Raw genomic sequence first — 26,696 nt, forward strand, 5'->3', positions numbered from 1 at the left:
TAAAACGCCACGCTATCGGTGGGATCCTGAACCTGGTTCCCACTGCTACCTGCACAGGGCTCTGCACTGCGCTGCTCTGCACCGCAAACACTTCTCGTACGATCACAGCACAGTCGGGTTAGAAGGGCCCTTACACCCCAACCCCTGCCCCGGGCTGGCTGCCCCCACCAGCTCAGGCCGCCCAGCGCCCAGCCCCTGCCTGGAGCAGCACTGGGGACGCAGCACCCGCAGCTCCGTGCAGCCCGCGCTGCGCTGAAGCGCTGCACGCCCCGCCTCCTGGAGGCTCGCCTCGTCCCCCCCAGCACTTCCGGCCGGCACCGGAAGCGCCTCCTGTTTCCGGAAGTGCGGTGCCGGTTGGACGTGGCCGCGCGGTAACGGGGCCTAGGCTGGGGAAAGGTGGAGCCGCTCCTTTTCCGGCAGCGCCCGGGCTGTGCGACCGCGGTGGGGCCGGGGCCCTGCGGGGAGTCCGAGCTGGTTGGGCCCGCTATGGGATTGGGTGACCGTGTGCTCTTGTGTGCCTTCGGCTGGGGGCTTGGCGGCAGCTGGGGTGTTTGAGGCCGGCCGGCCGGCTGGAGGCCTCTGAGGTGCAGCGGGAGGGGCCTGGGGCTGCGTGCAGGAGGGCCGGAGGACGGCAGGCCTTGGCTGACCGCTGCTGGGGCCGGCCTGCTCCTCCGAGCGATACGTGTGTCCTCTGTCCCCTACCTCTGTGGGCACTGGAGCAAGGAGCAGGGAACACCTGCTGTTGTGTTTCCTTGGTGAAAGTGTTTTGGTGTGTTCTGGTTTTGTGTTTTGTTTTGGTTTTGTTTTTTTAAGGGCTTCTATGCTGTGTGCCTGAAATCACGAGGTAGATTCATAGAATATCCCGAATTGGAAGGTGTCCATAAAGACCACTGGCTCCACACAGGACCACCCAAAAATCAGACCGGTCTGTGAGCAGGGTCCCAACACTCCCTGAGCTCCAGCAGCTCGGGCTGTGCCTGCTGCCCTGGGCACCCTGTTCCTCTGGAACAGAACCTTTTCCTGATATCCAACCTGAATCTTCCCCGAGATCCAAAAAATCTGTTTGTTTAAGCCAAAACTCTTGTGAAGAGATCGTGTGATAGAGATCTGGAGTGATTCTCCAAGCTGGGGTCTCTGTGCTCAGGTTTATTCTTCATTTGAGATGAACAAACTTCTGGTTGGGACCCCACCTCTTACAAGCTGTTTCTGATTTGGCAGGCTCAAAATGAGGCACCTGATATTTTTTCCCATATTGCAAATTTTCACTTCTTTGTGAAGTTTTCAAAATGACTCTAGAAATTATAAGGGCCAAATAAAGTATTTATTTCAGCTTTTCTATGCTCTGCAATGTTAGCATTGATCTGGTATATTTTTTCCTATTTTTCTTAAGCCTCTGAAATATTAATAATGATGTAATTTATACTAAAATCCATTTTCTAGCTCCAGAGGCATGATTCTTTCACTTTGTGTCCAAACTGTGACACTGCTCTCTAATCAGTGTTGTTCAGCTATTGGGACACTCCTGTTACCTTCTGTTCTGCCCAGGCAATGTGAATAAAATGGAATACATGTTATGAGATTTTGGTTCTTATATCTTCACCATGTAATTTTTTTTAATACTGTTTCACTGACATCACTGTAGAACCCTCAACAGTTTGAAAGCTGTGTTAATCTGCAGTTTGCATTTTGTGTTAATGCCTGAACCAATGCACACGATCACATACTTTCTATCACATATTTTCTATTGGATGAAGAAGGTTTGACTCACAGTTAATTTCAGAGTTAACTGAAATATTTCTGAGCCTAAAAGTGCTGTTGACAATTGAAATACAGTCCCCATGAGCACATATGGGAAATGGACAGGAGAATGCGAGGCTTTAGATTGCCTCCTTAGCTTGTGATGTCAGGAGATAGGCAGAACACATTCAAACAGCCTGCTGGAGCAGATAGTTCAGCATGACTCCGCAATAACCAGATTGAAACATTAAGCTCCCCTAAAACAATGTCCCCAAATGCTTTTTGTTGTGCCTGAGATATCTGCAGCCTCTCAGTAAGAAACAGGAATGAAAGTGTAGCACTGTGTTTGTTACAAGCCTCTTCCAAGGCCCATGCAGCTGGCTCTTGGGTGTTCCCTGAAGCTTCAGCATTTGGGTGGTGTAAAAACTGCTTTGCAGAAGTTATTTCCAGCCTCAGTGTGTCTGTGGTTTGGTAAGGCTGCCACCTGTTTTGTTATGCTTTTGATTGACTGACCTTGTAAAACACATCCTGTGCTGCTTTTGTTTTTCTGTTTGCTGACGACAGTCACAAGTCATCACAATGCCAGCGCTGCCACTGGATGAGCTCCAGCTTACAGAAAAGGATCCCAAGACAGGGAAGCTGAGAACCTTACCTGCACTGGTGAGCTGTATTTTTTCATGAAGGCTAAACACAAATAACTGTCATATACTGGAACCCGAGCTGAAGGCTGTGTTAGTTCAGGATATGGTGAAATTTGAACAGTCTCCCTGTTTGATAGATTTTCCTTCATGTTTTAATGCATTTGTTTAGCTGAGATTTTTTTTTTTTAGTGATAAATAAATGAAAGCATACCGTGTTCAACATCCACAATAAATTGTGTTCTCCTTGAACTCCTTACTCTTTCAAAGAACAGCCCAATTAACAGTGGGGGCTCTTGCAAGCTGTGTGCGGCGTAGCTCTGAGTTACAGCACTGGGATGGTTCCTCCACTTACTGTGTCCTGTGACTGCCCTGTGATCTCGGGTTGGAACCACAGGGTCAAACTGGAAATCTATGCCTTGTGCTTGTCTGGCACATAGAATGGCATGCCCGTGCTGTTACACAGGAACATTCAAGATTGTGCACAAAAATGAAACCCACGGTTATCCTTTTCTCCCAGTAACATGATGGCATCATGCTGAGCCTTCTCCTGGGGGTGTTGCTGAAGTGGGGCCTGCTGTTGGTTTGGCTTGCTCAGATTACCCTGGGCATCTGTGTGGGCTGAAGCAGAGCTCAAGGCTGCTATTTGTTACGCAGCATGATTCTCATTGTAGGGGGGGGGATTTGGGCAAACTATTCAGTAGCTCCTGTGAAGAGTAGCAGAGTTTCTTCTCTGTATTTGGTGGTCATGTTGGTTTGACTTCTTGGAATGTTGTTTGAGAGCCAGCTCAGAGGGAAAAGAGGGCACAGACAACATTTTAAAGGCATGACTTCAAGCTGCTGCTGTTTGGTTTGAAGGTGTGGGAGGGTTGCTTTGCAAGGCTTTGTTAACAGAGTACAAGTAACATCATCTGCTGAATTATGGAGGTCTGAAAATACAGTTGAAAAATAAGGTTGTGAACTCACTAATCTGCTGCCTTTGAGTATTAGAGAATGGGAAGTTAGCAGAGAACTGAATGGCAAACTGTATTATCGTGTCATTTTTCTGTCAGATTCCAAAAATTCAGCAGTGCAGATGGCAACTGGGCATTCCTGCCACTTGGTCTGTGGTTTTAATACAGTGTTTTGGCTTCCTGCAGCACCCAGAAATAAAAGCAGATCGGTCTTTTGTGCTATACAGACCGCCACCTGTTGTCAGAGACCCTGCCTTAGTGGAAGAATTCTTGGAGCGAGCAAAATTCATTGCAGATGATCTGGACTGGCTTCTGGCTTTGCCTCATGATAAGTTTTGGTGCCAGGTGAGGGTTGTTTTGTGGACACTGGAGAAAAAACATGAATGGTGTAGGTGCTTCCAAAAGCCACGCGTTTTAAATCGTCATCATAAAGACTTGCTTATGCTTATTACATTGTTTATCAAGAATTTGAATTACTGCACTGTAGAATGCAAAGAAAGTAATATTTTCTTGTAGACTTGAATTTTAAGAGTTGGTGTGTGATGGATAGATAGACACTTAGCACTCTGAATTGTCTCGGTGTGCTTTTCAGTTCAACTGTGAGTGTGACCTATGAGTGTGTGGTGTTCCCTTCTTTCCATTTTCTTGCCTTCTGTTGCACAAGGTAATATTTGATGAGACACTTCAGAAATGCCTGGATTCCTACCTGTGCTTTGCCCCTCGCAAGTTCGACGTGTTGTTGGATTGCCAGCCAGAGGTCAGTGACATGCAGAAGCGTCTTCACCGCGGCGTCTTTCTGACTTTCCTAAGGATGTCCACTCACAAGGAGTCCAAGGTGAATATTGCTTTGCCTTGCAGGCACTGCGGGCTGCATAGCTTTGGAAAAAAGGCAATTTGAGAAATTAATCACGTTTCTTATTCGCGTGCCCTAGCTGCATTCCTCTCTGGCTATTTTTATCAGTGTGTTGCTCTGAGTGGAGATGATAACCACTCAGAGCTGAAGCATCTGAACTATGCCATGATTTCTTAGGAGGGAGATCCAGGCAAACAACTGAGTAATAGCAGGTTAGAAACATGTGGTGCCACAATGCATCAGTGTGACTAGAGAAAAAGAGCAAGTTGGCCCTTGTGGCTGCGTGGAATATGGGCTTCTCAGGCCACCGGGAGCCAGGTTTTCACTCTCTCAATCCCACTTTACCTTGCAGTGCAGCCCTGTGTCATCTGTGCTAATACTTGTCTCTGCTTGAACTTTCTCTGTGTTTTGGATACACAGAAATTACTCCAGATTACTATTTTCTTGGCATCATAATTGAAAGGCATACTCATCCCTCATTGTGTGAGTGCAGCTCCCATGGGCAGCTGTGGAATTTTCGCAAGGCCTTTGGGCAGGATGAGGCACCCTGTGTTTTACCACTTGCTCCCTTGGTATCTTCCTTGGTTCAGTGTGTGTTACGTAGTGGTGGTGCCTTGATTATCACACTGGTGACTGTCAGGACGTTGAGGAGAGGTCTTGGAGTGGGAACTGGAGGACTGGGGAGGGAATGAAGTGAAAGGAATGCTGGAGCCTGCAGCTGGCACTGCTTCAGCAAAAGTACTCGACACCTCTATGGTGCCTTTCATTGCAGGGTCTGATTAAATCTTGCCACCCCAATGAGGCAGACAAGCATCTGAAACCATTTCATAGTTGAGTAATTTGAAGAGAATGAATAGTCTGTTGTCACGCAGGCAGTCAGCAGCAGTTCTAGAAATTGAACCTAGCCAGCATAAAGCCTGGTCCTGCTGCTCTGGGAGGGACAATGTGCGTTCTGCCTTTCACAGAGATTGAAAACATTTGCCATCCTAGGCAGATCTGCTGAAAACCACTGACACGAAAATTGCATTTCAGCTTGCTTGCTTCCTGCTGTCACAAACAATGGAATTTTTTGTCATCTATAGTTTTAAAAGAAATTCCTTGAATATTATAAATGTCTTTTGGAAGCAGATTTTAGCAGTCAGGATACAGAGCTGCAATTCCTGTTGTTTTATTTTTTCCTGTTTTTAGACAGTGACACAATGTTTTTGATGCCTTCGTTCTTCTTTTCCAGGATACCAATAGCATCAGGGTGTGATTTCATGGGTACTTTTTCAGTGCCAGTTGAACTGTTCCTGTGCCTGGCTACTCATTGCTCCTCCTGAGCTGAGCCCTTTTTGTGCCAGTCCAGCTGTTTATTTGGCCAGTAGCGAGCCAGGTCTGGGAACTGAACCAACTGTAAACAGCCCTGTGTTTTAGCTTTAGCTGGATTGGTTCAGTTCAGGACACAACCTACCCCCATAAGCAGTGGTGCAAAGTCAGTGGTGTGGATGGAGTGGTGACAGTGACAGCTGGGAGTGTGGGGGTAGAAGGGACTGCAAAAACTGATGTATGGCCAGTGCTGCCTCCTGTGAAACAGAACCTTTAGGGCACATTCAAGAGATGTATTACAATGACATTTGGTAAAAACTGCAGTTCTTGCTAAGTAATATCCAGATTGTTCTTTAAGTGTATGTTTTGTTTCTTTGTAGGATCACTTTATCACTCCCTCTGTCTTTGGAGAAATTATTTACAACAATTTCCTGTTCGACATCCCTAAGATACTGGATCTCTGTGTGCTTTTTGGAAAGGGAAATGGTCCCCTGCTCCAGAAGATGATTGGTTAGTTAAAGCCAAAGAACAGCCTGTTGCATTTTAGCTTTTTCTTACTGTGTGCAATACCCCACTTCTTGCCTGCCATTCTATATAATACTACTACGTTCTATATAATACTACTCTGGAAAAAAAACAACTAGAACCCACAGTTTAGTAGCAGCTGTAGTTTCTAGTAGTTCAGTAGTCTGCAGTTTCTGGATCAGATGACATTTTTCTTCTTTTCTCCTCCTTATGAACTCCATTTATGCCAAGAAGTGCTTTGTGGCCGGCTGCATAGCTGTCATGAGCTGGACTCCAGATGCTAGGCATTGCTCAGGGCTCAGTTATTTCCTTGTGCCAGTTAGATAAGTCCTCAACCGCTGGGTAAGAGGATCGGGAGGGCTTTGCAAAACCTGCACGAGAATGAAAGGAGCAGTGAACTGCATTTCTGGGCAGAAAGGAAGTGGGGTTAGGAGGTGGGGCACAGTCCAAGTGTTCATGTGGATGCTTCCGTTCCCAGAGTTGGGAGCTGAGTGAAATGTGCAACAAGAAGTAATTACTGGTCTGTGAAGTGGGAGAACTTGAAATTTCAATGCAGACCTTGATAAAATAGTGCCTTCAAATTGCAAGGTGCTTCGGAGCGTTGCTCAAGCAGTGCTTATCCCAAGATATCTCTGCACAGTCACTCGCTGTGGCCAGTGCATGTTAAGCAGTGTCTCAGCCTTGGGGACACTGGAACCTGCATGAAGAAGAAGGCATGTTGGCTTAGCTTCTGTATTTGTCCCATGCTCCCTTCGCAAGGGAACTACCTCTGATCTTTAACATCCACCCGAGCACAAATGGAACAGTACCGACCTTGGATTAAGTGAGATCTTCCTAAATTCTAACCCAGTTTGTCTTCAGTTCCTGTAATGAAACTTTTTCCTCTCTTTGGTAGTTATTTTTGTCTCTTTTCCAATTAGACTAGCATGAGAAGCAGTAGAGAGATCACATGACAGCCATATTTCCAGACCAGGAAAACTTAGAAGCTTACAATTTTTGAATCCCTTTGTCTTTTTCTGTAACTTTCACTCTAAATCTAGCAGTCAGGCCTTGGAGGTAGGGAAGAAAGCATGACAAGGTGGATAGTTCCCTTTCAAATGTGAAGTTTAAATTATCTGTGTCTTAAAATATTCTGAAGAAAACCCAAGTGTGTGAAAGCTCATTTGAATTATCCATATCCTTTGGGGTGCAATGCAGTAACTCTGTATGCAGGTGACCAGCAATTTGTTCACCTGATTATTTGCTTTATGTTGTCAGCGTAATGATGGGAGCAGGTCTGCTGTGTAATTCATAAATTGGTAAACTTTAGGTTCTTCTCTGGGAATAAATTTTTCTGAGACCTGTCTCATAACTCTTAGCCCTGCTCTGTCCTTGCTGGAGAACTCTGTTAATTTTCACAGTCAGAACAGTAATTCACAGGAAAATAGGCAGCCTCTGTGCTTCCCTGCTCGGGATTTATGGCATGCCATTACTCAGTAGAGTATTTTGTAAAGATAATGAAGTCCTAGTAATGTAATAGCAGGTATTACTAAAGCCTCATTACCTTTAAGAAATATCCTACAGAATATTTTCCAGTGTATGCCGAACTGTTATCAGTAATTAAAAGTCAACTCCAGTTGTTAAATAAAAGAACTCGGAATGTTTCGAGATGGTATTTGCATTATTCATCCATTCAGCCTCAGGTGTGAATCATCTGCCATCTCGTTTGCTCTGCTCTGATGAGCATATTCCAGTCCTCTGGTTGCTGATGGGACGACTTTAGAGGAGCAGGCACTGTGTGTGAGCTTGTGCCCAACTCCTGATGTGGTTATTAACCATAGCTGGAGGGGGCGAGGGGTGTCAGCAATAAGAGTACATCTTCTGGTGTAAATTTGCTTGTTGACATGTCTGAACTAATGGGAAGTGGTCTTATTCCCTTTTCAGAAAATATCTTCACTCAGCAGCCAAGTTACTTTGGTGACCTGGACGAAACTCTGCCCACTGTCCTCCAGGTACTGCTTTTCTGCTCAGGGCTTGGATTTCAGCTGGAAATGTGGCATAGCTTGGAGGGAGGGAGGGAAGGAGGGAGAGAGCAAATGTGGTCGTAGGCGAGCAGGATGTATTTGTTTTAGTTTATATCCTCTCTTACTTACGCTCGAGTGTGTCAGGTAGTTTTTGAACCTTTATCTAAAACTATGGCTTGATGACTAATTCCTGTTACCCCTCTTCAGCTTCTGGCATTCTCTTGCCAGTTAATCTCAAGGAATTTGTTAGGCTGTTTAAACAAGAAGTAACTATTCTTCTTATCTCCCCCTGAGTGGGGAAGCATTAAAACTTCAAACAACAAAATAATGACTGTGAGAGGTAGCTAAGGCTTGATAGAGTGGAATGGGTTGGCATTAATGCTGCAGGTTCTTGGGAGCAAATGAAAATCTATTGGAAGGGCTGTGCCTTACAAAAGATATTTGGCATCTCTCTCTGTCTCAGCTTTCATTTTAATAAGCAATTTGTATATTCCCCAGACTTTGTAGGCAGGATTTGCATTTAACCTGAAAGGGAAATCAAAGTGCCTTGACAGCTTTGTACCCTGAAAATGTCATGTTTATGCCCTCAAAAAACTCACCTAAAATAGACAAAGGCAGAAAATCTCTTACCCGAAAACACCTATAATGACACCTGGCTTTTTGAAAGCCCACATTCTCCTTTCTTTGTGTATGTTAAACTGTTGGAGCTGGATTTCAGAGATGATACCACATTTTAAAAATATTCTAGGCTGCAAGGCTGGACGTTCAAAGGAATTACTGAGGAAGACAGCAAAGATTCCATTTGCTGTTTGTACTGTAGCACATCAGAACAGTTATTCTGCAGAACACTGGTTTCTTTACTGTGTGTTTTGGTAACCACTGCAGAGTAATAGCAGTGTATCTCACATGTACGGATGTAACAGTTCAAAAAATGCATCATCACTGATCCATTGAACTATTTACTTACCCTGCTGATGAAAGAAGTTGATAGCCCTGCAGGTCTGGGAGTGTTTGTGCCCAGTGGGACAGTAATATTAACCTCGGGTATGTAACTCTGGTACTTTTAGCCAGCTTCTCACATACCTGGGGGAGGAGGGTTTGACAAATCTCCAAAGCTACCAATGTAGAAAATTTCACAGAATGGTTGAGGTTGGAAGGGATTTGCTTTTAACCCACACCAAAGGTTTTTAGTAATCTTGAACCCAGTTCTGTCAGCTTCTCCTGGAATTCTTCAATTATATCTAAGAGCCCCAGAATCTGTTCTGCTAACCTCAGAGGAGAGGGTGGGAGGGCTTTGGAACCACCTTATAAGCATGTGGTGGTGTTGACTTCTAAGTTGTCCCACTGCTCCCTTGCTAATAGGGCTCATCACATCCCAGGTGACCCCCAGTGTTGGCCTTGTTAGACCTTTTCTTGCATAGCTAGGGACGTGACGTGTGTTGTAGCTGCAGTCCCTGTCTCAAAGCCACTGACGTACACAGCTGCACTTGAACTGCTTGTAGCTCTCGTGGGGTTTCACAAGTGCTGTGGTCCTTCTGCTGTTACCTGCAAGAGTCTGTTGCAGCTTTCATCATACAACTCTGTGCTGCTGTATGGAGATAGCCACGTGTTGCAAAGTTGGTCACAGAGGTGGTTGTTAGTAAGATAAGGCACATCCCAATGCTTTCCTCTGTGTGTTTCAACACTGTTCTGTTCTCTTGATCTAGGTGTTCAACAATATTTTGCATAAGTGTGGCTTGCAGTGTGAAGGAGCCTCTGCTGAGCCCCAGAAATTGGAAGAAAGAGTAAATGTGACCCCAGGGAACATGCCCCTCCAGGTAGAACCATTGCTCTGTGCACTGTTCTGTTTGTCATCCTGCAAACTGAATGCTCCGTGCAGCGTTGAGACCACAGAGGGTCATTCTGTTCCCAAACAGCTCATACAGCACATGTCATTGTTTCATTGCTTGGCATATGACTTGATGATAAAGCCTTTCCAACGTGAGTTTCTTGCTTTGCTCTTGTGCATTTCAAGCACATCCATTGTGTCACGTATCCTGCTGTCAAGAAAAAGATTTAACCTGAATCTGATGCATTCCGTCAGAGTGGATTATACTGTGTACTTAGGAAAGCTCGTGTGGTTTTTTCCTCTCACTGATTGTTCATTCTCTCTCAGGAGCTGAAGGATATTGTGCTGTACTTGTGTGACACTTGCACAACACTCTGGGCATTTCTTGATGTCTTCCCATTGGCTTGCCAGACCTTTCAAAAACACGAGTTTTGCTACAGGTACATCTTGGGCTGCTGACAGTTTATTTTGGTCAATTAGAAATACTGAGTGTTCAGCAGGATCTTGCCTCAGTGCCTTCATTGTTAATTGCTCAGATTTAATGCAACTGAAGAGTGCTAGATTCGGACTGATGGGAACATGCAGGCTCCTAGTAAATAAAACAAGTTATTATAGAGATGTCTGCAGTTTCTGCTAAGTGTTTACCTTCATCATTGCCCATGAGCCAGTCAACCGTGGCAATTTCAAATCCCATTTGAACATTACTCAGTGTCCTTTGGAAGGGATGGAGAGGGACGAGCAGAAAAAGCTGCAGATGGAAAGAGTTTCTTGCCATAGGACTTAAGGAAGGGGAAGGAGAAGGTTTTTGAACTGATCCTCTGTCAGGTTTTAGAAGAAGTATTCTTGCTTGATGTTGGACCTAAGTTTTATGCTAGAGAATATCAGTGAGCTCTGGCAAAAGCTGAGCTCGTGGGAATGGATAACAAGGCAGCACTGCCACAGATGGGCTGACAGCTAATTCCCTGACCAGCTCTAGTTTGCAATGCAGTGAGGCAGGAGCCAGAATGGTCGCAAGGACCAGACAGCAGGGTGTTCCCACAGGCACTGCAAGTCCTTGAGTGATGCTTACCCAGCTTGCCCCAGGTGTTTCAAGCCGCAGGATTTTCTGGTAGAGACTTGCCACAACCTCTTTTGTGTAGCACCAACTGAGACGTTAATTTATTGTCCTTATTTCCCCTTCTTTATGTGTTTGTTAGTGCAGATGAACTCATTTTTTACTGTTATTTCTGACCACGTTGCAGACCTCTGAAGTCTTGCAGCTGCCCGTGGTTTATGGACCACAGGCTGAGTAATGCTGCTGCTCCAGGTTGTGTGGGTTTCTCTCCTCTTAGATGTCAAGTTGGTTATTGAGAGAAGAGCAGATTGGTGGACTGCTGGTGGCTGTTTCAATTGGCAAGCAGCACTGCTTACATGCTTGATTACTCAGAGCAGTAAAGCCTTTTGCTTTTAGTTTTGCTGTTGATGTCAGAGACATGCTAAAATATTCTTGATCTTTGCAATGGGTCAGCAGCAACATTTTTATGACTTCCAATATGGACTGCTTACTGGGTCTTTGGAGTGTGGGGAGGGAAGACTGACTTGCATGTCCTATTTTTGAAACCTCTCTGATTCCAAATCTGTTGGCACTTGGTCGTTTCTCTCATTGACTAAAAGTATCAACCAGCTTCTGTTACATTTGCCTCAAGGATGCTCATTTAACGTGTTTGCCTCTTAATATGTGACGTGGATGGAATGTTGCTGATGGAGCAGCTCTGTGCAAAGTAGAGTAACAGCTCATGAAGCAGTGCTGGATGTTATTTTGAGGCCAGTCTCAGCTGAGGATATTGTTGTGTGCAGCAGGAAGGTGCTTTTCAACTACATTGCTTTGCCTCCATCTTCAAAGATACCTTGATGGCTTCCTCAGGCTGCTGCTTTTTGTCTGTTGTGTATTACCTTGCTTCAGTTTCATGGAACAAATAACAAAACAGAATAATGCTAATGAGTATTGCAAGTGAGGAGAGCTTAATGAAATAAACCATTTGATTTGTATTCTAGCAAGTGATTTTGGAAACATCCATTGCCAGTTACTGTCGTGTTGCCCCTTTCTACAGGTTGGCATCGTTCTATGAGCTGGCAATTCCTGAGCTGGAGTCTGCAATTAAGAAGAGGCATTATGAAGATAACAGGTAAATATCTCTGAAGACTTGCCTTTTCAATCTGACTCTTGCAGGGCTTAGTTAAAAATGCACTTCATGCTGCTTTGCCCACCACTGCAGAATCTTTTCCATCTTTTTTTATGCTGCTTCAGAGAGCTCTGAAGAGGCAGCTTCTTTTCTAATTCCAAATTTTCCTGGGCAGTGGGGTGACTAATGATTTCTTTCAGTGCTGTCTAAGAAGAACCTTGATGGGAAATGCATCCGAATTGTAACAAAGTGTGAAAACATGAATGATATCTCTGTGTAGATGGATCTCCTTGTTTTTCAAAGCACAGGCTATGCTGGTGCACTTGATCTATCATTTGTCTGGCTGTCAGGGCAATTTCCTATCGAGAGCAACTTCATTTAGAGCGTGGATTTTCCTTAATGAGTATGAAATGGCTCTCATCTCTGGTCCTCACAGCAAAGAAAGAATTCAGCTAATGAAATTCCTCCTCTAGAGGTATAACTCTGGAGGAAAGGAGCATTAAAGATCTGAATTTGTTGTGCTTGCACCAACAATGTGATCTCTACTCTCTCTGCAGTGTTTATGCTGATTTGTGGAGGAGAATTTCACATTCCAGGAAGAAGGTGATGGAAGCCTTTCACATCCTCGTAAACCAAGTGTGTCTGCAGCCGATCTTAGAGAGCAGGTATTGGCACTTGGGTTTTATGGTACTCTCCAGTTATTTGATCACCACTGTGGGGAAAATTTTGTTTGGTTTCTGATTTACTGGAGAAAATGGACAGTGTAGGAGTTGTGCTGACATCAGAAGCCTCTTATCCTGCACAGCAGGAATGTCCCAGATGAAGCAATATGAACGGGTACTGGATTGGTGAGTTGTTGGCCCCATCACAGTGAGTTAAGGTACATGGTCCAATCAGTTTGTTAACCTCACTTTATGGCTAAATTGCAAATTCTAATGCTGTGTGTAGAGAAACTGTACTAGAAATAATGCAGTGCTATGGATCATTGAAAGCAATGTTTTTAAACCTGGATACTGATGGCTTTACTGCCCCCTCCTATTTTGAAAGTAGTTAGCTAATAAGAAGTACTTCTTATCTATAGGTCTGTGAGTCATTTCAAAATGACTTTGTTTCTTATTTACTTTGTAAATAAGAGAACTGAAGTGACCCAAAATCGTGTTGCAAATTTGGAGACAAAACCAAAAACATGGATCTTGGTTGCTGCTCTGCTGGGCTGGTCTCTTTGCCTGCAGTCGTGACAAGTTTTCATTGAATCACAGAATGGCCTGGGTTGAAAAGGCCCACAGTGCTCACCCAGTCCCAACCCCCTGCTGTGTGCAGGTCACCAACCAGCAGCCCAGGCTGCCCAGAGCCACATCCAGCCTGGCCTTGAATGCCTGCAGGGATGGGGCATCCACAGCCTCCTTGGGCAACCTGTTCCTCTTTTCTAGATTGCTGGTCTCTGTAGCTCCCATTCAGCATTTTCTTAACACTGATCCAGTGCAGAGGTCGTTCTACCTTGCTCTGACACTTGGTGCATCAGCAGCAATGGAAGGTTTAGGAGTTATAACAGAAAGATTGCAAGAGGAGCTTGCTTGGCATCTGTTCTTGCATGAGTGAGCACATGCTTTCTGGGAGGTTCACTGATATAATCCCGAGGCATATAATAGAGTGCAATTGCAAAAGTACTACACACCCTTTTCTGCTTATTGCAAGTCTGAGGCATCAGATGATTTGTAAGTCTGTAAGAAGCCTTGTAATTGTAACTGTGGTAACGCTTTGGATCAAGCTGGCTGAAATGTTTGCTAAAGCCATAAAAGAATTTTGTTTCCATTTGACCCTTAGCATCTATGAAAGCGAAGACTAAAATCTGTTTTCAAATGTGATTTTGCCTTGATGTATGAAGTATTATTAGTTTGGCTACTGAGCAGAATGTGGAGACTGCATTGTGGAGGCCTTGCCACTGAGTTTTTCACTCTGTTGTGCCATTGTTTTCTGCAGCTGTGAGAATATTCAACCTTATATTGAAGAGTTCCTACAGATCTTTACTTCGGTACTTCAAGAAAGGAGGTGAGTGTGGCTGAAAGAGGCCCATGGGGATGGGCAGCTTGCCTTCCCTTTCCATTCTTTACAGCAGAATTGCCTGAGACATTATTATGAGGGGTTATGATGCATTTGGGAGTTAGAAATCACTCTAACTAGTTGGAAGAGCTGCTGTGAGAGAGTTTCAAACTGCGGTACAGACTTCATTGTAAAGATGGGGAGGAATGTTGTATGACACTGAAGAATATTATTCTTCACTCTCTTTAATCCAGGCCTTCAAAGTGAGGAATAGCAATTTAGCCATAGCTGCCCTGATGAGTTAGGCTGTTATTACTACTTTGTACTTCTCAACCGGGATGACCAAACCAGGAAGATACTCAGTGCTAATGCTGAAGATGCAAAGTAAATGGCAGCACTGGGAATTGGATCTTGTCCTCCTGGCACTGCAGACATTCGGATCACATTCAAATCATAAACCACGTTTTCTATATGATGCCACACTAGGTTACAGTCTTAACACCATGAGGAGTGTTACAGCTGGGTATGATGTGTTACAGGGAAGTGTTGCTGCAGTATAATGGAAGCAAAGCCAGGGGGATGCATGCTGGAATTCTGTATTGAGTGGGAGACTGTATGTGTTCCCACCTGAGCAGTGAGACAGTCAGAGTAGCATAGCAGCGATGGCACCATGTAACAGGTCTGCAGGTAATTTATTTCTGTAGTTCAACTGATTAAACTTGCTTTTGCATGGTTAGATTTCTCCGTGACTACGATGAGCTGTTTCCAGTTGAAGATGATGTCAGTCTGCTCCAACAGGCTTCGTCCACGCTGTATCCTTTGCTCTCGCCTCAGGGATTTGCAAACCTGAATGCTCTTGGATTCCTTTATGCTGGTGGCATTTTCACTGTTGCTGCCTCTGGCTAAACTGCGTGGCTGGCAGTAAGAGATGGAAAATTTTATCTTTAAAAAAAAAAAAAAAAGAGGAAAATCTCAGAATCACAGACTGGTTAGAGTTGGAGGGGAAGGGAGCTCTGGAGGCCATCTGGTCCAGCCCCATAGAAGCACAGCCTTGGGAGTTACTGAAAAATACACAGCTGTTTCAAGGTGAGATTAGAATATGTGCATCTAGAACATGAGAAATGTCCTTAATGCTTTTCTCTTAGAGATGAGACCAGGACAGCATATATCCTCCAGGCAGTGGAAAGTGCATGGGAAGGTGTAGACAGGAAAAAAGCACAAGTCATTCAAGATCCAATATCACCATCAGCAGCAGCATGTAATGGAGCATCAGCAGTGGTGGAGGGCTCCACTGAGGATGGAGAAGAGCTCGGGGCTGCGTACGCATTGGAAGATGAGGTGGGCAGTGCACATCTCTGTCCTCAATTCATTTGTCTGCAGAGAGGGGACTGGTTTGCTCAACTTTTGGAGTTGCATGTTTAGTTTCATTTCTTACCTTTGCTAAATGTAAGTGCAGACTTCTTGAAATGAAGAGCAGAACTGCACTGCATTCTGCCGTCGTCTTTGAGCACGTTTCTCCTGACTCCTGTTGGCTTTTCCTGTTGCTGTGGTTTATTCAAATACTGCACTTTATCACTGTAGTTCATGTGCATGTTTTTGTTAGATGCAAAATTCTTATGTTATTTGATGTAAGGCTTCTTCTTTGTATCCCTGCTGACTCGAGCATGGACAAAAACAGTTGTGTGCCTGTGTGCCCAGCTCTGTCATAGATCTTATGCAGTATAAACAGTTAGCTGATTTTTCTTCTTCTGATTTCAGCCTTCAAATTCTTTGTGTTTGAATGCTGATAACCCAGCCTGCTCCTTTTCCTTTTTTACTGTGTATCTACCTTCCCTCCTCTGCTGCTTCTCTCCATTAATGCCACTCACTGTGCTCGGTTCATACAGTGTGCTGGTGCAGCTGCTGCACCCACTGCCAAGGTGTCTGGGGTGGAGCTGGACTCTCTGATCTCTCAAGTGAAAGACCTGCTACCAGACCTGGGGGAGGGCTTCATCCTGGCCTGCCTGGAAGAGTACAGTTACAGTGCAGAGCAAGTGATCAACAACATCCTTGAAGATAAGCTGGTGCCATTCTTGGATAAACTGGACCGAACAATGCAAAGGTGTGGGGGGGGACTTTGGCACTTTTGTTTTCATATTGTGGATTATTAATATCCTTCTTTTTGATGGTTAGACACCTCTAGCAAAGGAGTTCTAAGAAGTTGCATGTATATTTTCTTAGGGTAGTTAGCTGCAGGGTAAGCTTCTCTTTGCTGTATGCCGCTGACTTTTTGCCCTCATTGTGTACTTGCAGAGAATGGGAACATAACTGTAAAATGGATGGGAGGATTAACTTGTAGGTAAGCTTAGGAAGGGTGATATAGATGAGTGGACAGTGAGGTGGATTGAAAACCATGTGACTGGCAGAGCTCAGAATGTTGCAGTCAGTAGCACATTCTGGTTGGAGGCCTGTAGCTAGCACTGTTCCCATGGGGTTGGTTCTGGGTCCGGTCTCATCTGACACCTCCGTCCATGACCCGAGTGAAGGGATGGAGTGCACCCTCTGCAAGTTTGGGGTGGAGTGGGAGGAGTGGCTGACACACCAGAAGGCTGTGCTGCCTTCAGCCAGACCTGGACAGGCTGAGAGTTGGGTGGAGAGGAACCTGATGAGGTTCTGCAAGGGAAAGTGCGGAGTCCTACACCTGGGGAGGAATAACTGCTCCCCTCTGCTCTGCGCTGGAGAGGCCACACCTGCAGCACTGTGTCCAGTTCTGGGCTCATCACTTCAAGGCAGACGTGAAACTGCTGGAGAGAGTCCAGCATGGAGAAGAGCAGACTGAGAAGGGATCTGATCAATGCCTATAAATATCTCAGGGGTGATGCCAAGAGGATGGGGCCAGGCTCTTTTCAGTGGTGCCCGATGACAGGACAAGGGGCAACGGGCACAAACTGGAACATGGGAAGTTCCATCTGAACATGAGAAAGGACTTCTGGACTTCGAGGGTGACAGAGCACCTCTGCCCAGAGGTGGCAGAATCTCCTCCTCTGGAGGTACTCAAAACCCACCTGGATGTTTTCCTGTGCAACCTGCTTTAGCAGTGGGGTTAGACTTGGGGAGCTCCAGAGGTCCCTTCCAACCCCTATGGTTCTGTGATTGTGTTCAGTATTTCAGCACAGCAGATGCTTGGTCATGTTTTGTGATGGAAGACAGAAATACTTGTCCATTAAATGCTCAAATAAGAGCCATGAAAATTCCACCATGGGGACACTGGTTTAATCTGGGCTGGCCAGCAGTACGTTGTTGTGCACTACAGGTATTTTGCTGCAGAAGACAGGGTCATAGGTGTTAAAGTGCCAGCTGTCCTACAGGAAAGGGCATCTTCAGTGGAACCAGTTCAGCTGGAATTCAGTCTGTAGGGTAAAATACAGTATTTGAAAGACTGCTTTGTGTTTGGAGTTAAGCCAGGGAAACAGAATCAAAAATGAACTGGAAGTGGCGATTCAGATCCATTTTTGCCTGCTCTGTGACAAACTTGCCAAGCTTTTGCTCGCTTCTCTGGGTTGTGCTTGGGATGTAGGGATTGTAGCTGACAGTGGAGTTGAGTTGTTTGAGCTGTGTGCAGCTGTTAGCCTGTGTTTGTGCTGCAGCAGCAGTTCTTGCCCGAGTGTCAGGATGCGAATGTGCTGTTTGTTCACATTTCACGGAGGAACGGGCAGACTGCCTCATTGTTGCATTAAAGAAGGAAAACCGTCTTTATCAGAGAAGTGACGTAAAAAAAATCTGACTTCTGCAACAATCTTCATGCTCTCAGAGTCGGATCTGCTGATTTGGGCGCAAATGATGTGGGTGGATTTTTGGAAGGTGGTTGTTTTTCTGCTGGTACTGCAAAGCCAGCAGTTCCAAAAGATAGAGCCGGGTGGTGGGTTTTTTTTTTCCCCTTGCATTTTGAAACCAAACTGTCACTTCAGTGGCAAATGTAGAACTTTGATCACTGCTGAGTTTAGAAGTGAACACAGCAGCATTTTCAGCTGCCCAGCTGAGCTAACAGCACCAACAAAATGAATGTAAGGACAATGGGTTTTGGACTCACAAATTGAACAAACATAGCCTGGAACTTGAGACAGAATTAAAAAGGAGCCGTAGGGAGATAAATATCCTGAATGCAACAGCGGGGCACTATTGGAACTTGTAGCACAGTGTAATCCATCATACTTAGAGTTTGGCTTTACTGAATCAGGATTTTGAGACCAGCCCTTTATGTTCTCGGGTACGGCTGCACTTATTCTTTTAATCAGATTTTGATTTCTGCCAATTCCTTTGGCTTCACAGAGAGATAAGTCTGAAAAACTGTTCTGCAGGGCTGTACTGCAGCAGTGCAAAGAAGAGACTGCAGTCATGGTGTGGATGATGGCGTGCTGCAAGATCCACAGCACAAACCAAGGTCTTAGAAGGAGAGGACGTGGTCTTCCTCAGCTTCACCTCCGTTTCCATTCTCTTGTTTTTTGATTTTGCAGACAGCCGAAGCCAGACCCTACGCCTCTGGTCACTGCTCGCTACAATGTTTTCCAGAATGATGAGTTTGATGTGTTCAGTAGGGATTCAGTGGATGTTTCTCGGATACAGAAAGGCAAGCGGTGAGTATCGTGCATCCTCAATTAACCCCATCTGTCAGGAGAAATAAATACCTGCGAGCCTACACATTTATTCTTGTTCTTTCAGTCCTCCTGCAGGAATTGGCTGGCAGGACGGAGCCTTATCAGAAATGCTCCCCACCTGTTTACTCTTTTGCTTTGGGAAAGTAAAATCGAACACTACGAGGAGATTGGTTTCCGTTCAGTGTTTTTCCTAATTGCCTTTCCTCTGTACGCTGCTGGCAGCTGCTCTGCCAAGCTCATTTGTAATGTTGTGCTTCTTCATCTTGGTCCTAAACTTACACTGAAGAACCTGAAAAGCAGCCATCTCTACTGGGCTGTGATTGTGACTCGGAGATAAAGCAGTGATTTGTTCTAAATACAAGGGAAGTTTCAACATCCATCCGCTCCACAATCTGATAACACCTGGCAGCTTTGACTCCTCTGCTTCTATTGTTGCTCCTGCTTCCGTAAGCTTGCTGTGAAGGGCATTTGCTTTGCTTTTTGCCTGGCTTGGCATTTTGTTCTGTGCCACCCTCCATGCTGATTTCAGCTGGGGCATTGCTTTCTTGGCTCCCACTAACAACTGTATCTCAATAACACGGCTGATTTGTTTCAGATTCTTTTTGAACAGTCTTTCATCTAATCAGCTAAGTGCTATCTTTATGTTGGTGTGTATTAACAAGGAATGTAAATAAAAGTGTCTGCAGGCTGAGCTACGTGATCCTGGGAGCTCTCAGTTAAGGCTTCAATTGCAAAGCTGCATCGAGCTAACAGGAGAAAACGACTTCTGTCCCAAAGCACAGGCAGGCAGTTCTCCAGCAGCAGTGCTGTGGTGTTTCCACTGTAGTGGCCAGGCAAGAGAATAATCTTTCCTTTAAGTACAAAAGTGGAGCTCCATCAGTTGTCCTCATTCCATAAGCAGGAATCCCAAGTGTCTGTCTAGGCAACAGAGTTCTCCTGGCCCAGCTGGAGACCTGCATTTGATTCTAGTTGTATCCATGTATGTGTTTGGTTGGGACTTTTTTGTTCTCCTTAAATCTTTTCCTCTCCAAATTCTGTCTGTGTTCAGGGTGCTGTTGCTGCTGAAAGAGCCAGGTCAGGCTGAATCTCATTGTGCTAGCTGCTGTGGGCAGGGACTGTTAATATGAAGGAGAAAGCCACACCAGGAAGAGGAGAAAAAGAGGAATGGGGAAATGAATGTAATAGCATATCCGTGATTCTTTGCTGATCTGGAAGAGTGATCACAGCTGTCTCTGCATGTCCGGCCATAATCACGGGCTGAATCTGTCTGCTGAAGTCAGAGCATGTCCTGAACACCACGGCACTATCACATTTTCCCACTGTTTTTCCTGGAATTGGTGCCTGAAACGTTTCATTGCAGCTCTTCTGCAGTCATCAGACCAGCTCAGCAGGAAGCAATTATTGCATATTTAGTTCAGTCTCATGCTGAATACCAACATAAGATGTTATCCCAGCCGAGGAATGCGTGAACTAACCACATGCTCTGTAGGGCATTTTGCAGCTAAATTCAGGCATAGAACAGAATGAGTCATAGAAGAGAGGGGAAGCAAATGTATCTACAATGTTCAGTTGTTTTCAGATTCTTAATGGAAGTCAGGCTTCTTTGGATCACTTTCCCAATGCTGGCTAGAGACAAGTCTGCCCATTCTTCATACACTGCAGGTTTGCCTTGGACACGTTGTTTCTCTGATAACATCCAGATGTCAAACAGATCGCTGGTGCAAGTTCCTTCTAGGTTTTGAGGGCTGCAGGATGTCCTGTGAATGCTTGAAAGTGGGTTCCCTATAGCTTTGCTGTCAGTGTGCTGTGATGTGGTGTGGTGCTGATAGGTTGGTATTGGACTGGATTATCATAGTGGTCCTTTCCAACCTTAGTGAGTCTATGAAAAACAGGATTTCAGGGAGTGCTTGTGCACCCTGAGGCATAATGTCTCAGTGGCTCTTTTTAAATACCTCTGTCAAGCTTCTGTTTCTTGGCCTTCCCTTCTGTCGGGTGAATATTGTTGGTTGAACTAAATGTACGTGCAGTGCTTTGATGTACATTAGATCAGAAGCGTGGTCTGTGCTTTGTTCTCCTTTCCTTAGTTGTGCTAATCCATTTCTGCTGCACTAGTAACTTTTTGTCCCTTTCCCTCTCCATTCATATTTTGCAACACGTCTGTAAGCTGAGGTTCTGAACTCCATGGCAATGAGTGTGGCCACGCTGCAGTGCTGTGGTGCAGCCCTGGGCCATGGTTTGTAGCTGTGTGTGCCCTGCAGTGAGACAGTACTGCAGTGTGGGGTAGGAGGGCACTCTGGACCTTGCTGTGTCCTAGTGTTAGCCCCAACAGCTTGCCATTCAGGATTCATGGGAATGCTTGTGTTAGATGAATCCTGGCCAAAATTCAGCTTGAGTATAATTGCATCTTCTGTTCAAGCTTCTCTTCTGTCTCAAGTGACAGTGGCAGTCTCCAATTCCTGTTCTATCTGTTGTGTAATCTTGCTGGGGTTCTACTTAGACATAACTTTGTTCTAAGCCAGGAGTGGCTGATTTTAGTAGCTAGATGAGCACTCCTGTTATAAATCAGGGAGGGAATAGGGATGCTGAAGTAGTGCTTGTGACGCTTGAGATGGGACTTGTATTGCTTCAACATCCACTTAACGACAGGGGGAAAAATAACTCGCAGAGGAGGTCTTTACACTGCCCTTCTGTTCCTGCTCCTTCCTTTCCATGCAGGAGGGAGAAGGACACAACCAGGAGCCTGCTGAACGACAAGCGCCTGGTGGCTGAGCAGAGGGAACGCTACAGCCAGTACAGCGTGGTGGTGGAGGAGCTGCCTGTGCAGCCAGGAGAAGCTCAGCTCTATGGGGAGGACTATGAGGATGAGTACGATGACACGTACGATGGGAACCAAGTGGGGGCAAACGATGCTGACTCGGATGATGAGCTGATCAGCAGGAGGTAGGTGCTGTGGCTTCAGCTAATGGGAGTTGCCACATGGTTGTGTAAAGCCGTTCAACACTTCTCTGGGTTCTGCTTTCAGTGAGGGCATGTATGCACAGGTCCCTGTTTCTCCTCTGTTGGTTGTTAGCTTTCCTGTAGCGTGCAGGATGCTCTCAAGCTCCTACAGCTGAATCTGCAGGACTCAGCCATCACCTCAACTCAGCAACCAAATCCAGGAGGGGACTTGGACGTTGCGTTGAAATTTGCACACAGCAGTGCTTCTGCTCATAGGATAACTGTCCTGCAGCAGGGGGAAGTGGCCTGTCTTGAATACTATGGATGGAGTGTAGCCGGGCAGTGTAAAGTAGAATGGCTGGTTAGCAGAGAAAAAGTCAGAACTGGAGAAATTGTATAACTGATGTTTTACTGTGTGCCAGTCCTGTTGGGTTTCTCATGCTGACTCCTGTAATGGGCTGCACAGCCTTCTCCACGGTGACTGACAGCTGGAGACAATCAGCTGTTAGGAAGCAAAGTGCTGGTTGGACACGGGTCTTGTAGAATGTTTATTCCAGAAATATGAGCTAGAGATAGCAAAGACACGTTTTAAAAGCTGGTTTAACGTTTCTGAAGGTGACTTTTTACATTTTATGTGTTACAGAGATGTCAGTATTTCTACTCTTCTATTTTGGAGATGCTCTCTTAGATCCTTTTGCCTTTTTTTTTTTCCTTCTCAAGTGGGGTGAGACTTCAGTTTAAACCCTTTTTGTGGTATACCCACAATAGTATGACCTTCAACTCTTTCCCTGTGTTTCAGGTGCTCAGTTCTCTCTGCTTCTAGAGATTCAGCAGGCACAATTACTGGATGTTACTGCTAAAAATCAGATCCATAGGTTCAAAATAACAGGGGCTTTAGCATTAGTGTGTTTCTGGCAGAGTTTGAGATTGAGGTTTGACAGTAGAAGCAAAAGAAGCAGTTGTTTCCCTGGTGAAATTCCTTGTGAGGTGCCAGGATTTTAATGACAACCCCTCACCACCTTTTTTTTATTTTATTTTTTAACTATTATGGATTTTAGTTATTGAGAGATACAGCGTGGAGTGGAAAGGGTGGGTTTGTTCAGTGCAGTGCTTGTGGCTGTGCTCTCTTCACTGTGTACTGTTTGTGTTCTGTTTCTTAGGCCGTTCACAACTCCTCAAGTTCTGAGACTCAAAGGGCAGGAGGAAGGGCAGGAGGAGGAGGAAGAAGAAGAAGAAGAAGAAGAGGAAGTTGAAAAGGAAAGACCAAAGGTGACATTTAGTTTGCCGTTGGAGTTACGTTAAGGTTTATTATATGTCATACCTGCTTCACATGTATGTTAGTGATTGCTAGAGATGATGTGGAACAGATTTTCTCTTTCAAAGAGTGAGCTGCTTTCTGGAGTGGCTACTTCTGCAGTCTGCAGACTGTGAGGTGTCCCCCGAGTGCAGCTATCTGCTGCTTCCTGGGCTAGCCGTGCTGGAGCAATGACACTTACTCCGTGGAGAGCTTTAATCTCCTTTATTCCATCAACAGACAATGCCAGCAGAACGCTTTCAGGGTCACTGAGGCTCTGCTGTCGTGGATATACTGGAAATGGTGCTATTGATGTGGGGTGTGGGAAGCAGCCTGTCAGGTTTTATATTTAGTGTCACTGACACCAACCCCACTAGCTCTGCCAGAACAGATAATAAATAACGAATGGACTCTGTGTCATGCTCCAGCAGAAACTGCTCTAGCCCTCTGATGGATGCTGCTGAGCTTACAACAGCGCTCATCTCTTTCCTTCTTTCCCATGCAGGACCACTTTGTTCAGGACCCAGCTGTGCTGCGGGAGAGAGCTGAAGCCAGGAGGCTGGCTTTCCTTGCCAGGAAGGGGTAAGCCAGTGTCTCCCTCTGCGGGGTGGAACCATGGCTCTGCTGTCATTAGCAAATATCTTGTCGCTGACTCGAGTGGTGGAGGATATACCTGTTCCTTAGCATTCCTGTCCTCAGGGTCACCACCACACGGTGTTAACTTCCTCACCCAACTTTTACTTCCCTGCTGGCTGTGCTGTCTCATTGAATCCCTCTAACGTCATCAGCAGAACTCTGTGCTGGTCAGAGCTTGGAGGACAGCAGCTTCCCGGAGCTGAACGACTCCTGTGGGATTTCAGGGCTGTGCAACAGCTGGCCTTAGCTGACGTGCTCAGTGTGTAGGACAGCGTCACTGTGGGGCTGAGGTGATGCTCAGCTTCTGCAGACCCGCAGAGCTGGGCTGAGCCAATGGCAGAACCCCTCGAACCCAAGTCTTTCATTGGGATTGATGTATTTTCTTCCTTAAGTGTCCTTGTTGTGATGTCCTTCTCCCTCTGTACTCCAGGCACAAGCACGACAGCTCTGCTGTTGTTGGGAACACAAAGGGACACGGGCAGAACCGGGAAACAGTGCAGGAACGAAGGAAGAAGGAAGCAAACAAAAGCACGAGAGCGAATCATAATCGGCGAGTCATGGCCGACAGAAAGCGGAGTAAAGGCATGATTCCTTCCTGAAAACTTCCCAGCTGCTGTATCAGCCCCAGGCCTCTGCTTGGAGGCGGCTGTGCTCCATCCCCTCGGCCCTCCCTTAGCTCAGGGAGGCTGGGTGCCACGTCCAGTACCTGGCCCTTCAGCTCCATGTGAACTGCACACCCCGTGGGAGGGCTGCCTCTTCTGGAGAGGAGCTGCCCTCCCTGCACAGCGTGGCTGTTCCTCAGTCTGAAGAGACACGTGTACAGCAGTGAGCTGCACCCACCATTCACTTCTTTTTGTACTATTTATAACTCGGAGAGTTTTATTTTCATACTGGCTCCTCCTGCCCTCACTGCAGCCCACGGGGAGCTTCCAGGCCTTGCACAGCTTCCCTGGGGCAGCCCTTCCAGCTTCCTGCTCTGCTGAGATGCCTTATCCTGCAGTGAGACTCAAAGGCTGACGGCAGAATGCTCGGGCTGCACATTGCTGACACACACATAGGAGTTGAGGTGAATGAGTCTGTATCATAAGTTTCTGTCCCTCGAGCAAGGTGTGTGGAAAACTGAACATGCCAATAAATGATTTGAGTCTTGCAGCTGGTGTTTTAGGCTCTTAAGAACTATATTGATCTTGAAGTTGGAGGAGCTTCAGCAATGTGCTGTGTCTGCAGGCGGTGAAATTTGTTTGCTGCTCTGTGTTGGTTTAGTGAAATGAGATCTAGCCACTGAGAGTCGAGATAATTGAAAATCAGGCTCGTGGTATCCAATGCAAGCTGACAGTAACATGGAAATCGGAGATAGCAGGGTCAGAATCCCTGGGGAGCCACCTCCTCACTAACTGCTTGTCACACTCCGTGAAGCAGAACTGCCCTGATCTTCATGTTTGCTGTTTGGAAGCCTGGGAGCTATTAGTAAACAGCATTTCTAGTTGCTGAAAGGGCTTTCCCTGAGGGCTGTCTTTTGTGATGGAGATGCTCTCTGCGTGGAGAGATGTGCAAATCCTTGAGTTTGCCTTATGACCTGTCTGTAGGTGGGCTGCTGTGCTGTGCCCTGGACTGCCTGCCCACTGCTGGTGGGAAAACCATTCGGTTGCTGTTGTCACAGAGCATTGCATGGTTTTGGAGTGCTCTTTTCCTCGTGGAGACAAACTTCCAGGTTTAGGCTTTGCTTGGTTAGTCTATTCCAAACGCCATCTCCCTGCCACCACGTTCTGTGCTTTTTCAAGCGCACACATACAGAGTAGAGCAGACAAGGCTGCCTGTGCTTGTTGCCACGTGCTGGATAAACGAGCCTGGGGCTGTGCAGTGTTACAGCCACTGCTCCAGGGTACATCTAGTGCTGTCCTCCCCTTCCAACGCTGCAGCACACGCTGTAGGCACAGAGGTTGCTGTCTGGTTTTACGCAGAGGGCGGGGACTGTGGGGCTGTAGGATCACTGCTGCTGCCAAGTACCTCTGTGCCTCAGTGTGGAAATGTCTGAGTGCACATCATGCCCAAACTTCGTAATGACAAAGCACAGGAGAAAGGGAATTGGGTTTCCCAACTTCCCAAAAATCCAGAGTTGAGGAAAATTACCCACGGGGAGAATTCTCCAGTGTTTTATAGCTACTGTTCTCTGTCCTGAGAGCTTCATTTGCTCTGCCAGACTGCTACAATGCTGTCTCCTCTTCCCTAATACTGTATTCATCTTCAGTTCTTGCTTCTAAGAAGCTACAAATCTCTATCGCCTGCTCAGCATAGTGTGAAGCTATCAGCACTGCAGCCAGAACTTGGAGTAAAGCAGCACTTATATGGTAGGAGATAATCCCAAGAAAGCTTAAACCTCTCCTCTTAAGCATCTCTGTAAAAGCACAGCTGGGACTGTGAAAAGCTGTAGTTGTTTTTTTGCTCAAAAACAAGCACAATGTTTTTAAGACCTCTTAATGTTCTTACAGTAAACGTTTTACTTCTGTCTGGCACATATTTACAAACCCAATAAAGCTGCTTTCATTAGTGCTGGCTGTAATTTGCACTGCCTCATCCATTGCTAAAATTGCAGCTTATTAGCAAGAATATAGTAAGGAGGGAGAGGTGTTTTTATAGGTCCTCCAGCAGCAGGCTTGGATTAGAGGGAAAATGGGAGAGCAGGAGCTGGTTTCTGCCATCTCTCCCTGGAGTAATTCTGTTTTAATTGAATCATTAACCCAAACAGTATCCTAATAGCCCTTCCTCATGAAGATGTTGGAAATGGCTTCTGAGAACAGGGATAGACCTTTCAGAGAAGGTGCTGAGAAATTACTCTGTTCCCCATGGGAGCAGAGGCACGAATGCTTGTTGCAGAGCTACGTGATTGCTGTCCTTTCTCAGCAACTCTGCTGCAATCTGAGGGGACTGAGGCAGGCTGACAGCAGTCCAGGCAAGTTGCCTAACAGTTCAGCTCTACAGAGCACTCTGAGAGCCACAAGGCACAGAAACAGTCAGCAATGTCATTTACAGCCCATTTCATGGATGTGGTGACAGGCTAAGTCACACACCACCCTATTTAGTACTACTCAGCCCCCCGAGTGCACAGGGCACGCAGCAGGACAGGGCAGGCAGTTCTCTCCCTGCTTAA

At 45.9% G+C, this 26,696-nt stretch overlaps 1 protein-coding gene across 7 annotated transcripts; it reads left to right on the plus strand.

Annotated features, from left to right (window-relative positions):
- The first annotated feature begins 301 nt into the window (after positions 1-301).
- On the plus strand, positions 302-24,700 carry ASCC2 (activating signal cointegrator 1 complex subunit 2). 7 transcript variants are annotated; one of them, XM_010720411.2, is made up of 19 exons: positions 302-769; positions 2,302-2,397; positions 3,515-3,673; positions 3,993-4,163; positions 5,870-5,999; positions 7,938-8,005; positions 9,724-9,834; positions 10,173-10,285; positions 11,936-12,010; positions 12,565-12,672; positions 13,988-14,056; positions 14,785-14,859; positions 15,193-15,385; positions 15,934-16,148; positions 18,541-18,660; positions 21,397-21,621; positions 22,779-22,887; positions 23,418-23,494; positions 23,979-24,700. In XM_010720411.2, exons 2-19 carry the CDS (start codon positions 2,317-2,319, stop codon positions 24,145-24,147), a joined length of 2,268 nt encoding a protein of 755 aa, XP_010718713.1. In that variant the 5' UTR covers positions 302-769; positions 2,302-2,316; the 3' UTR covers positions 24,148-24,700. The 7 variants fall into 7 exon arrangements, with proteins under 7 accessions (XP_010718713.1, XP_085094454.1, XP_085094455.1 ...); XM_085238328.1 differs by having other exon boundaries at positions 302-496; XM_085238329.1 differs by having other exon boundaries at positions 302-474.
- Positions 24,701-26,696: the final 1,996 nt, after the last annotated feature.

Source organism: Meleagris gallopavo, chromosome 17 (genome assembly GCF_905368555.1).
Source record: "Meleagris gallopavo chromosome 17, MGAL_WU_HG_1.1, whole genome shotgun sequence".
Taxonomy (NCBI): domain Eukaryota; kingdom Metazoa; phylum Chordata; class Aves; order Galliformes; family Phasianidae; genus Meleagris; species Meleagris gallopavo.

Bases quoted from the DNA above. Each gene is read 5' to 3' on its own strand.
- ASCC2 (XM_010720411.2), top strand. From the start codon at position 2,317: ATGCCAGCGCTGCCACTGGATGAGCTCCAGCTTACAGAAAAGGATCCC. The intron at 15,386-15,933 runs GTGGGCAGTGCA...CGGTTCATACAG, and splicing joins CGTACGCATTGGAAGATGAG to TGTGCTGGTGCAGCTGCTGC. The intron at 21,622-22,778 runs GTAGGTGCTGTG...TCTGTTTCTTAG, and splicing joins GATGAGCTGATCAGCAGGAG to GCCGTTCACAACTCCTCAAG.